A 12,972-nucleotide genomic window follows, 5' to 3' on the forward strand; every position below is an offset into this window, starting at 1 on the left:
CCCTCCCCGGTGACTCACTCTCTTCCTGGGTGGGGCTGGCGGAGGAGGACCCGTCGCTCCGGATCAGCTCCGTGTTGCGCTGAGAGTTGCCCGCAAGACTCCGAAGTGGGGCGATTCGCGCCCCCCGGCCCGGACCCGGCTTTTCCCGCCCCTTGGGGGAGCCTTGAAACGCACCCGAGCCGCGGAGCGGGGGGGATTTGTCCGTTTCTAACCCCCCCACCCCCCGGAGCCAGCCCCGGGCCATGGCTGAGGAGCAGACGCAGGTGGAGCTGTTTGTCAAGGTAAGCGGGGGGCGGGGGGTCCCCAAACTCCGGAGCCGCTCCGCATTGACCCCCCTTCCCGGGGGGAGCCCAGCCTGCCCCTCCCTTGTTCCCCAACGGGAGTCGGGCCACAGGAGAGTGAAAGTCCGGGAAGAGGAGAGAGCCCCCCCTTCACTCCCCGCCCCTCTGAATTCCCCCCCTCGCCCCTCTGAATCCCCCCCCCCCGGGTCGGAGGCGGGCTGGGCTGGGGAGGGGAGAAGGCTGGGAAGCTGGTTATTTGGGGGGAAAGGGGGGATCTACTTCCCTCCTCCTTCCCCTGGAGTGGGGGGCTCCCACTCCCTCCTTCTCTGCCTCCTTCCCACACCCCCTCCTCTCTTGCTCCCCTCCTTTCTCCATCCCTTCCCCGTTCACACCCTTCCTGCCCCCTTTCACACCCCTTCCCTTGTTTTCACACCCCTCCTCTCTTTCACACCCCTTTCTCTTCATTTCCCTCTTTTTCACTCCTCCTATCTCCCTCCCTGGTCCTTCCCTCTTCACACCCCCTTTCCCTTCTTTTCACACCCTTTTGCCCCCTTTCTTCTTTGTCACATCCCCTTTCTCTCCCCTCGCCTGGCTCAGGTTCTCTTTCCCTCCCTTCCCGGGGCCCCTTTTCGGCCCCTCCTCCCTTCCCTTCCCCCCTCCTCCCTTCCTTCCTCTGCCTCCTTCCCTCTCCCGCCGTCCTCCTCCGGCTCTGCCTCGCTCCCTGTTTTCTCTCCCCTGCCTCTGGACGGGTCCCGCCTTTCTGCCCCCCTCCCCTTCGCTCTTTCGCTCATTCCCGGGGTCACTCGGTGCCCGCTGCAGACTCACGTCCGCCACGTTTGGGGAAGTGCCTTCAATGGACTCGGGCCCACTCAGTCAGCCGGCCCCGAAATCCCGTGGCCCCCAGCTGGCCCCGGCCGGGTGGGACACCGGGATCCCACAGCTACCCACAGGGCCTGGCCCGGAGCCCTATAGATCACTTACAAAATCGCACCACGGCTGTGTCAACTTCTTGGGGGGGGCAACATTTTTTTTGGGGGGGGGGCGTGTGTGAAAACTGCAGCATGGGTGGCTCCGACGTGTCCCCCGAATTCGTGGCTGGTCAGACGAGCTTTGTGGCTTAGAAAAATTCGAAGCTTTTCGGTTGATTTGCTCTTTTTTTGGCGGGGGGAACTGACTTTGCGGCCTGCATCCTTCCTCTCCTCTGACGCGGAAAGGGTTGAAAACGAAACCCCTTCGTCATCAGCCAGGCGTTCGACCCGCAAGAAGCTTTGTCTGACCCCCCCCCATTAATTGCCCCCCAACTCCACTGTTTCAAAATGACCCCGGGACTAAACAACCTGCTGCAGCCGCCCCGGCTCAGACCTGGCCCCGCTCTCAAATCTGCGTGTAGATCCCTGAAAGACGTTTGCAAAGCGTGGCTTGGACGTAGCGGGCTCGGAGGAAGACGCTCTTACAGGCCTGGCCTGGGGGGGGAAAGTCAGACGGATAGAAGCTAAAGTTAGCACCGGATGCAAATACACACGGCCTCTTCTGGATCGCTTTCATTCCCTCGGCCGGTGTGTTTTGTTTCTCTCCGGCCTGGCCTACGCCCAAATTGAAAACGACGGAGTGTCACAAGCCCTGATCCAGCCATTTGATCTAGCTTCTTTCTGTTGACTTCCACCCATTTATTCAGCACCTGGACTTCTGGAGTTTAATTTCCAGCCCCCGGAGAGGCAGAGAAAGGCCTAGATTTGAGGGTCTTTGTGATCTAACACCTGCTTGATGCAGGCCTGGCGCTTCCCTGCGTCGATTCCTGGGCAGATCTTTGAGATAAACGGCCCGTCTTGAATTAAAACCGGAGAATCTACCACGTCCTTTAGCAAGTTGTCCCAATGCTTCAGTCCCCTCCCAGTTAAAAAATTGCACCTTATTTCCCATCTGAATGGCTAGATCTGGATTCCCCCGGCATAGCACGTGAGGCCCTGGTCTGACAGCGCTTTCTCCTCGCTCTGACACAAACTGCTTTGAGACGCTTCGAAACTGATTGGAAATTGCCCCACATGCAGCTGAAGTGGGTGGATGCTGGCTTCCCCAGCCCACAAATATCTTAGAGCTTTGAAAAGTTGTACAGTCCTGAATCGAGAGAGAAAAGTGGCAATTTCCACCAGACGTGAATGAAAAAACCCAAACGTTTGGTCGGTTTGGGTCAATCGAAGTGTTGTCTTTGCTCTTTCAGTCTGATTAGCTTACGTGTCCCGATAAAAAGCCGATTTGAATCATAAAACCGGAATTTGTTTTGTTTCGAACACGTAGCCACAAAACTTTTGGACAACTTTTGTCAGTGCTTTGGTTTTTTTGAGTCAGGCGATTTGTCAAAACTGACCCTGTTTTGTCAACGTTTTCAACAAAGCGACGCTTTCTGACGCAAAAAGAGCTGTTGAAAAATCACGACTATAATGAAAGCTCGTAAATCCTGGATTAATCTTCCCTTGAGTGAGGTGCTACTTGTGACTGGCTTGGGCCAAGAGATTTTCTCCATGAAATGTTTTTCATTGCAGGGGGAACACCCAGTTTCTCAGCACCAAAATTTCCTTTGTGAAAGTATCGATTTCAATGAACGTTTCCATTCCGGGGTGAAAAAGTCAGGGGAGAAAAATCTGGCAAATGTTGACACATCCCGGGTTTTGCCATTCTTGGAATGAAAACCTTAATTTTTGCTCGGAAACGACTTTTGCGTTGGAAGTTTGGAGTTTTAAAAAGATCCAGACTGAAATGAAACACTTTGAAATGAACCAAATGTTTTGATTGACGGGAAGCGGGGTTTTTTGGTCAGATTTCCGGGTCGTGTAAAATGTTGAGATTTTGGCTTTTCCTCTCAATTCGGGAATGAAAAATGTTCAAAGTCGCAAATTCGCACATGATTTGAAAGCTGTTTTGGGTCTAGTCTGAGGCTTCGGGTTGAAACAGCACAACCGATCGGCGGCTAATCCGGCAACTCTGGGTATTTTGGGAGTGAATTTGTCCTCTGGACAATCTCTCTGAAGCTAGACTAAGCCTGGAGATGCTACCTCGAATGCAGCCAACTTGAATTAATTGTACATCTGGCTAAAAGACTAAACTCTCTCACGTAGGGTGACATGAAACCACGACCAGGCCTTCTAAAGCATCCGTGTTGGGGGCGGCCCTGGATCACCTACATCTGTTCGAACACTGAAGCGAGTTCCCCATGTGAACAAGGCCTGTGTTGAGAAACTGGACTAAGCTAAACCGAAATAAAGCCGCTCTGAAACCAGCGTGCCCGGAGCAGGGTTTGAAACACCCGAAATTGGGGACATTTTAAAACCAGGATGGAAAAAAAAATGATTTGGCGGGAACCATTTTTTGCCAGCAGTTTGAAATATTTGATTTGGGGAAAAGTTCAAAGGAGGAAAACTTTTCAATTGGTTTGAAGATCCCCTGGGACAATCAAACTGGGGCTGCTTCTGTTTACACAGCCGAGGGCTCTGTCTCTTTCCTCCTCTGCTTCTCTCCCCTTCCCTCTTTCTCTGTCTTTTGTTCTGTCTCTCTCTGGCCGGTTTAATTGGGCCGTGCTTGGGTACGGGCTCGGTTAAACCACCTCTCTCTTTCCCACTCCTCTTTTCTCTCCCTCTCCTTCTGATCCCCCTCCCTAGGAGGAAGCCCCCCCTCAAATCTCACCCTCGGGAGATCTTAATCCAAACTTTGTACGAGCTTTGTGCACCCCAACAGTTGAGTAACGCAGCCACGGCCTTTCCTTCTGCTCCGCTTCATCTGCATCTCTTCTTTCTTTCTTTCTTTCTTTCTTTCTGTCTTTCTGTCTTTCTGTCTTTCAGTCTCTGCTCTGTTTCCCTCTTTCTATCTTTTTCTTCCTCTCTCTTGTGTGTGTGTGTCTGGATCAGGGTGGGGCAGGGACACAAAACAGGACTCCTGGGTTCTCTCCCCGGCAAGGGGAGGGGAGGGGAGTGGGGTCTGGTGGTTAGAGCAGGGGGCTCTGGGAGCCAGGACTCCTGGGTTCTATCCTCAGCTGTGCATAGTCCCTCCTGTGTCTGGCTTTCCTTCCCCCCTCCTTGTTTCCTGTGGTTTACCCCTGGAGCAGGTTCTCGGACCAGATTTTCTTTGTGTGTTTAAAATCCAAACAGGGCTGAGGGCTGGTTTCCCTGGGCTGGGCTCACCCACTCCCTGGGGTGCGGTGCCTGGAACTTCAAAGTGGCTGCAAATTAGTGTAACTTTAGTTCGGGTAGAACAGGACTCTGGTGTGGGAGGGGAGTGAGGTCTGCTGGGTTAGAGCAGGGGGGCTGGGAGCCAGGACTCCTGGGTTCTGTCCCTGGCACTGGGAGGGGAGTGGGGTCTAGTGGTTAGAGCGGCGGGGGGGGTCTTGGAGCCAGGACTCCTGGGTTCTCTCTCCAGTCATAGGAGGGGGGACCCTGGGCAAGTCACTTGACTGCTCCCTGCCTCAGTTTCCCATCTGTTGAATGGGGATCCTTATTTCTCTCTGGTTTCTCTAGGTAGACAATAAACTCGTCAGGACAGGGACTGCCTCTCTCATTACCTATCTGTGCAGCACCTGGTGGGGGGGGGGGCAGGGCCCTGATTCTGGAGAGCCCCCTGCCAAGCCCGCAGCCCAGCGCCCCCTGCCGAGCCCCCCGCCCCACTCCCCAGCGCCCCCTGCTGCCCCCGCCCCCTGCAGCAGATCCATGACCGGGGCGGGGAGGGGGGAATGAAATTAGAGGAAGGAACCATTTAACCCAAGGGGGTGGAGGAACGTGAGGGAAGGAGGAACGTGAACGTGACATCACTGCAGGGAAGGAGGCGAGCGGGCCCCAACCACAGAGCAGTATAGAGACTGCCTTGCGTTGACTCAACGTTTCCTGGCTATGTCTGGCTGGATTGCCCCTGGGAAGGGCGAGTCTCCCTATAAAACCCTCAGCGGGGCTGGTTTTAAAGGGACAGGCCCTGCATGTCCTTCTTTTGGACTGTGTCGGGTGGGGATGGGGCCCGCCGGCCCAGAGGAGGTGGAAATGGGGGTGCTGGGCGTTATCACGGGGCTCTGGTTGTTTGAAGACTGGTCGAGGGTGGATGCTGGGGGCTTGGACCCACGGGGGAGAGCAGGGAGGAGATAGTCAAAGGGGAATCGCTGCACTTCTTTGCGGTGTAGGGCATATGACATACACTGAGTTCTACTGGTGCCCCCCACTCCCAGTCCGCAGCCCCTGCTAGCCTAGGCCAGCCCTCCCCCCCGCCCAGTTCTGCCGGTGCCCCTCACTCCCGACCCACAGCCCCTGCTACTTCCTGCCCAGCATTACAATTCCTCTTCTGGGACTTGGCTGGGGATGAATCGTTCCCGAAGCCACGGCGGCCTCCCACTGCCTGGCTCAAGGTAAACCCAGGCTGAGTCGGATCCCGTCCCCCACTGCTTCCCCCACCCGCCCAGCCAGCCGGGCCCCCACCTTGGGGTGGGTCGGAGCTGGAGGCCCCAAGATGGGGAAGGCCCCGCGTCCCGTCCCTTATCCGGAGCCAGGTAGTCGCTCAAAAAAATAGAACCCAGGAGTCCTGGCTCCCAGCCTCCCGTGCTCTAACCACTAGACCCCACTCCCCTCCCAGAGCTGGGGCGTGAACCCAGGTGTCCTGGCTCCCAGCCCCCCCTGCTCTAACCACTAGACCCCACAGCCCTCCCAGAGCTGGGGAGAGAACCCAGGCATCCGGGTTCCCCCTGAGCCCTGCCTGTGTTTGCCAGCTGTAGCTGTTGTGACAGGGAGGGGCGGGTGTGTCTCTGTAATAACCATCACTGGGCGTTGTGAGTTGGTTCTCCATGGCAACCCGTCATGCCTGTCACCTTGTGTGTGGGTGTGACCTGTTTCTACAGCAACTGGCTGTGGGTGTGGCCCAGTTGAGCAGGGCGGGGCCTTGTGTCACTGTAGCCACCCTTTGTGGGGGTAATTGTGTGTGTCAGGTTGCCAGGAGGAGTGGGGGTGGGCGGTCATCTCCATAGCAACCGGCTGGGTCTGGTTGTCGGGTGTGCCTGAGGGCACTGGGTGTGGGTTCTGGTAGAAAGGGCGGGTGTGAAGCAGCTGCCTAGCAACTGGCTCTGCCTGTCACCTGGCGGAGGGGGCTGGTTGCCGGGCATCTCCCTGGCAACTGGCTGGGGGCCTGGTGGGTGTTGGCAATGGGCAGCAGGATCTGGCTGGGCCCTGTGACCCCTGCGTTGGGGGTGTGTGTGGGGGGATTGGGGGCTGAAGGTGTTCTGTGACCCCCTGAACTGGAGGGGGTGGGGGGGTTAACCCTTGGGTGCTGCCCCCCAGCCAACTCCCTCCCCAACAGCCAGAGATGTGTGCCCCTCCTCCTGCCCTGAACCTCACACTCCTACCAGCCCCCAAGACCCCCTCCTCTCTGCCCCACCCCACCCCTAGACCACCCCTGCTGCCCCATAGATACCCCCTCCTCTCCTCCCCACCCCCTCCTGCCCCCAGACACCACCGCCTCCCTGCCCCACCCCCTGCCCCCCCATAGACACCCCTTCCTCTCTGCCCGCACCCCATCCCCTCCCACACACCCCATCTTCCCCCCACCTTGTCCTCCCAGACACCCCCTACTTCCCACCCCTGACCCTATACACCCCCTCCTGCTCCCAGACATCCCCTCCTCCCCGCCCCCTACCCCTTGTTTCCCCTCACCCCACAGGCCCTTCCCTTTCTGGCTGCCCCCAAGGCACTGGCAGGAGAGGGCATGTCAGTCAGGGACTCCCTGGACCCCCATGGGCTGCACCTCCCCCCGCCATATCCCTAGAGATCCAGTCCCCACCCCACCCCCATGGCACCAAGCGGGAGGGGGTGTGGGGGGGGGGGAGCACAGCCCCTGGGGGAGCTGAGGGGGGCTATGGGGAGTTGCAAAAGGGGAGCCCTCTGCAGGGTCCCTATAGGGCAGGATTAGAGCACCATCTGGTGGTCACGGCCGGTATTGCAGCCACACCCCCGTGTGGGGTCTGTATCGCGAGGGGGCGCCATCTGGTGGTCACGGCCGGTATTGCAGCCACACCCCCGCGTGGGGTCTGCATCGCGAGGGGGCGCCATCTGGTGGTCACGGCCGGTATTGCAGCCACAACCCCGCGTGGGGTCTGCATCGCGAGGGGGCGCAGGCCAAGGCTGGTATTGCAGCAGGGCACCGACCAGGCATTATAGCTGTGGGCGCCCCTGGTGGTGGCTGCCGGTAGTGCAGCCTGCACGACACGGGGTGGGGGGCAGCCCTGCCCCATGGAGGGGTGGCAGCTCCGAGGCAGGACGGGGAGGGGAAGGGGGAAGCTCTGGGGGTGGTGGGGCCGGGCACTGGGTGGTTGCTGAGCCCCCTCTGTTCTGTGGGCCAGGCCGGCAGCGATGGGGCCAAGATCGGGAACTGCCCCTTCTCCCAGCGGCTCTTCATGGTGCTTTGGCTCAAAGGCGTCACCTTCAACGTCACCACGGTGGACACAAAAAGGTGGGTGAGACGTGGTCCGTGCCCCTAATTCCTGACCCACAGCCCCCTGCTAGCCCAGTCCTGCCCCCCAGCTCTGCCGGTGCCCCTCACTCCCGACCCACAGCCCCCTGCTAGCCCAGCCCTGCCCCCCAGCTCTGCCGGTGCCCCTGACTCCCGACCCGCAGCCCCCTGCTAGCCCAGTCCTGCCCCCCAGCTCTGCCAGTGCCCCTCACTCCCGACCCACAGCCCCCTGCTAGCCCAGCCTTGCCCCCTAGCTCTGCCGGTGCCCCTCACTCCTGACCTGCACCCCCTGCTAGCCCAGACCTGCCCCCCAGCCCTGCCGGTGCCCCTCACTCCCGACCCACAGCCCCCTGCTAGCCCAGTCCTGCCCCCCAGCTCTGCCGGTGCCCCTCACTCCCGACCCGCAGCCCCCTGCTAGCCCAGTCCTGCCCCCCAGCTCTGCCGGTGCCCCTCACTCCCGACCTGCAGCCCCCTGCTAGCCCAGTCCTGCGCCCCAGCTCTGCCGGTGCCCCTCACTCCCGACCTGCAGCCCCCGTCTCTCATTGCAGGAGGACTGACACCGTTCAGAAGCTTTGCCCGGGCGGGCAGCTCCCCTTCCTGATGTACGGGACCGAGGTCCGTACCGACACCAACAAGATCGAGGAGTTCCTGGAGGAGGTGCTGTGCCCCCCCAAGTATGTGCCAAGGAGCCGGTCCGGCATGGCAGGGAGCATGTGCGGGGCAAGTGAGGGTACCACTCTGGATGGGACCACTGTCATGTGGCAGGGAGTTCCACTGGCCACCGGGGAAGCAACAATCCCCACGCCTGGTGGGTAGCTCCGCTCACCAGTTCGCTGAAATGGGGGGATCTGAGAACTCTGGGGAGGGGCTTTCTGGGCTGGGGGAGGGGTGTGTTTACTGTTTTTTCAGGGGCGGGGGAGCTGGCTCCTCTCGGTGTGGGGGTCACTAGGGAGGGGTATCGGGGCAGGTTCCGGAGACTGGAGGGGAGGTGTGTGTGTGGGGGGGGGCTGGCGTGTGAGGAGGGGGCGTCTGGGGGTGGATAATAAAGGAGGGGGGACCCCACGTGCCTGCATCTCTCACTGCCCCCCCCAGGTACCCCAGGTTGGCCGCCCGTAACCCCGAGTCCAACACGGCCGGGCTCGACATCTTCGCCAAGTTCTCCGCCTACATCAAGAACTCGAACCCGGCGCAGGACCCCGGTGAGCGGGGGAGGGGGGATCCCTGGGGCGGGGGAAGGGTGAAGGGGAATCCGCCCGGGGGAGGGGGCGGGGAAACCCCTCACTTCTCATTGGCTGCCCCAGGTCGCTCTCTGTCTTTCCATTGGCTGCCTCCTGGGCAAACCTTCACTGTCCCCCATCTCCTCCTTGTTGTCATTGGCTGCCCTTCTGTCTCCACTTTGTTCCCATTGGCCGCCTCTCAGTCAAACCTCCCCCTCCCCCATTCCCATTGGCCGGCTCTCTGCCACTACTTATCTCTCTCTTGTTCTCATTGGCTCTTTCTCTTGGCTGCCCCTTGTCATTGGTTGGTCCCTCTGTCTCTCTTCCCCTCAATCTCATTGGCCACCCCACATCATCCCCTGCTTCTCATTGGCTCCCTCTCTTGGCGGCATCTGTCTCCTCTCGGTTCTGATTGGTTGGGTCCCTTTGCCATCTTCTCTCCCCTTGGTTCTGATTGGTTCCAGCTCTTAGTCACTCTGTCCTCTCATTGGCTGCCCCTTGTTCTAATTGGCTCCCTCCTCATTCTGATTGGCTCCTTCTCGCTGTTGCCGCAATCCCTCTGTCGTCTCTCATTGGTCGCTCCTGTCTCCCCTTGGTTCTCATTGGCTGCCGCTGTCTGCCATTGGATCTCCCTGATCTTGCTTTGATTTTCATTGGCTGCCTCGTTTACCCTCTCTTCTGTTTGGTGCCCCCCTCATCTGCACTAGATTCTCATTGGCTACCTCCCTGGCCTTCCCGGGTTACCTTCTCCTCTGACTGGCTGCCTCCGATCTCACCTTGATGCTCACTGGCTGGCTCCCATCTTTCCTGGGTTTTGATTGGTTGCCTCTCTGCTCCCGTGAGCTTCTCCCCCTTTTGATTGGCTGCCCCATATCGCCTTATTGATTCTCATTGGCTTCCCCCCCCCTTCACCCTCTGGTGACTGGCTGGATGCCACGCCCTGGGTTCCCATTGGCTGCCCTTCTGTCTGCCCCATTCCGATGATCGTCCCTTCTGATTGGCTGTCCTCGGTCTCGGTTCTATTCTCATTGGCCGCCTCTCCCTTTCTCTTTCTACCCTGCTTCCTTCACCCTCTCTTCTGATTGGCTGTCCTCCATCTCCCTGGATTCCCATTGGCTGCCTTTCTGTCTGCCCCATTCCGATGACTGTCCCTTCTGATTGGCTGTCCTTGGTCTTGGTTCTATTCTCATTGGCTGCCTCTCCCTTTCTCTTTCTACCCCGCTTCCTTCACCCTCTCTTCTGATTGGCTGTCCTCCATCTCCCTGGCTTCCCATTGGCTGCCTTTCTGTCTGCCCCATTCTGATGACCGTCCCTTCGGATTGGCTGTCCTCGGTCTCGGTTCTATTCTCATTGGCCGCCTCTCCCTTTCTCTTTCTGCCCTGCTTCCTTCACCCTCTCTTCTGATTGGCTGTCCTCCGTCTCCCTGGCTTCCCATTGGCTGCCTTTCTCTCTGCCCCATGCCGATGACCGTCCCTTCTGATTGGCTGTCCTCGGTCTCAGTTTTATTCTCATTGGCCGCCTCTCCCTTTCTCTTTCTGCCCCGCTTCCTTCACCCTCTCTTCTGATTGGCTGTCCTCCGTCTCCCTGGATTCCCATTGGCTGCCTTTCTGTCTGCCCCATTCCGATGACCGTCCCTTCTGATTGGCTGTCCTTGGTCTTGGTTCTATTCTCATTGGCTGCCTCTCCCTTTGTCTTTCTGCCCCGCTTCCTTCACTCTCTCTTCTGATTGGCTGTCCTCCGTCTCCCTGGCTTCCCATTGGCTGCCTTTCTGTCTGCCGCATGCCGATGGCTGTCCTCCATCTGCTGACGAGTCTCTCTCCCCGCCCAGCCCTGGAGAAGGGGCTGCTGAAGGCGCTTAAGGTGCTGGACAATTACCTGATGGCGCCGCTGCCGGACGAGGTGGACGAGACGAGCGCCGAGGACGAGACCCGCTCGAGCCGCAAGTTCCTGGACGGGGACGAGCTGACGCTGGCCGACTGCAACCTGCTGCCCAAGCTGCACGTCGTCCAGGTGGGGGGCGCAGGACCGGGGCTGGCCACCAGGGGGCGCCGCTGCCCGCCGCGGCCGGCACTAGGGGGCGCTGTGCTGCGGGGTGGGGTGGGCGGGTCTCCCCGGGGCTGGCCCCCAGGGCCACGCACGGTCGCTCGAGATCTGGGGCTGGTTTTCGGCCTCGCCCGCTCCGCGCCCGGCGGTGTCGACGGCTCCGGCTGGGGCGGATCTTTACTCCCCCCGGCGCTGGCGCTCTCAGAGCGGCCGGTGGGTCTGGCTGGCGCTTCTCAATCTTTTACCAGCGTCTGTATCTGTGGGGCAGGCCGTGGATCGGGCCACGGGTTTAGCTATAGGGCCGTGGGGCATGGATCTGGCTGTGGGTCTATGGATCTAGCTGTAGGAGCATGGGTCAGGCTGTGGAGCTGTGGGGCCATGGGACTGGCCGCGGGTCGGGCCATGGGGCCATGAATCTAGCTGCGGGGCCATGGGTTTATCTATAGGGCCATAGGTCAGGCCATGGAGTTGTGGGGCCGTGGGTCAGGCCATGGGTTGGGCTGTGGGTCAGGCCGTGGATCTCGCTGTAGGGCTATGGGTCAGGCCATGGAGCTGTAGGGCTGGCTATGGGTTAGGCCATGGATCTAGTTGCGGGGCCGTGGGTCGGGCCGTGGGTCAGGCCGTGGATCTCGCGGTAGGGCTGTGGGTCAGGCTATGGAGCTGTAGGGCTGGCCATGGGTCAGGCCATGGGGCCATGGATCTAGTTGTGGGGCCATGGGTCAGGCTGTGGGTCGGGCCGTGGAGCTGTGGGGCCGTGGGTCAGGCCGTGGGTCGGGCCGTGGATCTCATTGTAGGGCTGTGGGTCAGGCTATGGAGCTGTAGGGCTGGCAATGGGTCAGGCCGTGGGGCCATGGATCTAGTTGTGGGGCCGTGGGTCGGGCTGTGGAGCTGTGGGGCCGTGGGTCAGGCCATGGGTTGGGCTGTGGGTCAGGCCGTGGGTCGGGCCGTGGATCTCGCTGTAGGGCTGTGGGTCAGGCCATGGAGCTGTAGGGCTGGCCATGGGTCAGGCCGTGGGGCCATGGATCTAGTTGTGGGGCCGTGGGTCGGGCTGTGGGGCCGTGGGTCAGGCTGCAGGTCGGTCAGGCCATGAGTCAGGCCGTGGGGCCATGGATCTAGTTGTGGGGCCGTGGGTCGGGCTGTGGGGCCGTGGGTCAGGCTGCAGGTCGGTCAGGCCTTGAGTCAGGCCGTGGGGCCATGGATCTAGTTGTGGGGCCGTGGAGCTGCGGGGCCGTGGGTTGGTCCGCGGCCCATCAGTCCCCGGCTCTCTGTGGGCGCAGGCCTGGCCGTGACCCCCCTGTGCCCCCCAGGTGGTGTGTAAGAAGTATCGGGGATTCACCATCCCGGAGGCGCTGCAGGGCATCCACCGGTACCTGCGACATGCCTACGCCCGCGAGGAGTTCGCCAGCACCTGCCCCGACGCCGAGGAGATCGAACTGGCCTACGAGACGGTGGCCAAAACCCTGAAATAGCCCCGGGGACCTGGCGGGGCCCCACCCCAGCATGGGGGCTGCCAAGCCCGGAGGACGGGGAGGGGCTGATTTCGGGGGGAGGGGGGGTCTGTATTCGGTTCGGGTGGGGGCAGGGGGAGGGATTCACGCTGAAATATGAAACCCATTAAATAAACTTTTAAAACTCCCCTTGGTGAAGTCCTGAGAGTCGGGGGGAGGGGACGGGACCCGGTGTCCGGGAGGGCAGCACAGGGCCCTCACCCCTAGGCGGCTGGAGACGGGGATGAGGAATGGGACCCCGGCGTCCGGGACGGCAGCGCAGGGCTCCGCTTCCCTCCCAGAGCCTGTGTTGGGGGGAGAGACCAGGACCAGGGCAGGGGGTAGGAATCTTGGAGCAGTTGGGGGGGCAGTTTTGGGGTCGGGTTCAGAGGTTCTGATTGGTTGGCAGCAGTCACATGGCTCGAGGTAGCTGGACACTTCGATGCCCCACCTGGCTAGCACAAGGAGGTGGGGCAG

General features: G+C 60.4%; 1 protein-coding gene across 1 annotated transcript; it reads left to right on the forward strand.

The window, feature by feature from the left end:
* Positions 1–12: 12 nt before the first annotated feature.
* On the forward strand, positions 13–12,640 carry CLIC1 (chloride intracellular channel 1). Its single transcript, XM_037914160.2, has 6 exons — positions 13–281; positions 7,639–7,748; positions 8,297–8,422; positions 8,841–8,947; positions 10,794–10,975; positions 12,316–12,640. The coding sequence occupies exons 1-6, from the start codon at positions 243–245 to the stop codon at positions 12,475–12,477; spliced, it is 726 nt and encodes a 241-aa protein (XP_037770088.1). The 5' UTR covers positions 13–242; the 3' UTR covers positions 12,478–12,640.
* Positions 12,641–12,972: the final 332 nt, after the last annotated feature.

The sequence above is a fragment of the Chelonia mydas genome, chromosome 14 (genome assembly GCF_015237465.2).
Source record: "Chelonia mydas isolate rCheMyd1 chromosome 14, rCheMyd1.pri.v2, whole genome shotgun sequence".
Classification (NCBI taxonomy): Eukaryota; Metazoa; Chordata; order Testudines; family Cheloniidae; genus Chelonia; species Chelonia mydas.

Excerpts from the sequence above, each read along its gene's own strand:
- CLIC1 (XM_037914160.2), top strand. The coding sequence starts at position 243 with ATGGCTGAGGAGCAGACGCAGGTGGAGCTGTTTGTCAAG. Across the intron at positions 282-7,638 it reads AGGTGGAGCTGTTTGTCAAG|GCCGGCAGCGATGGGGCCAA; the intron begins GTAAGCGGGGGG and ends TCTGTGGGCCAG. Across the intron at positions 10,976-12,315 it reads CCAAGCTGCACGTCGTCCAG|GTGGTGTGTAAGAAGTATCG; the intron begins GTGGGGGGCGCA and ends TGTGCCCCCCAG.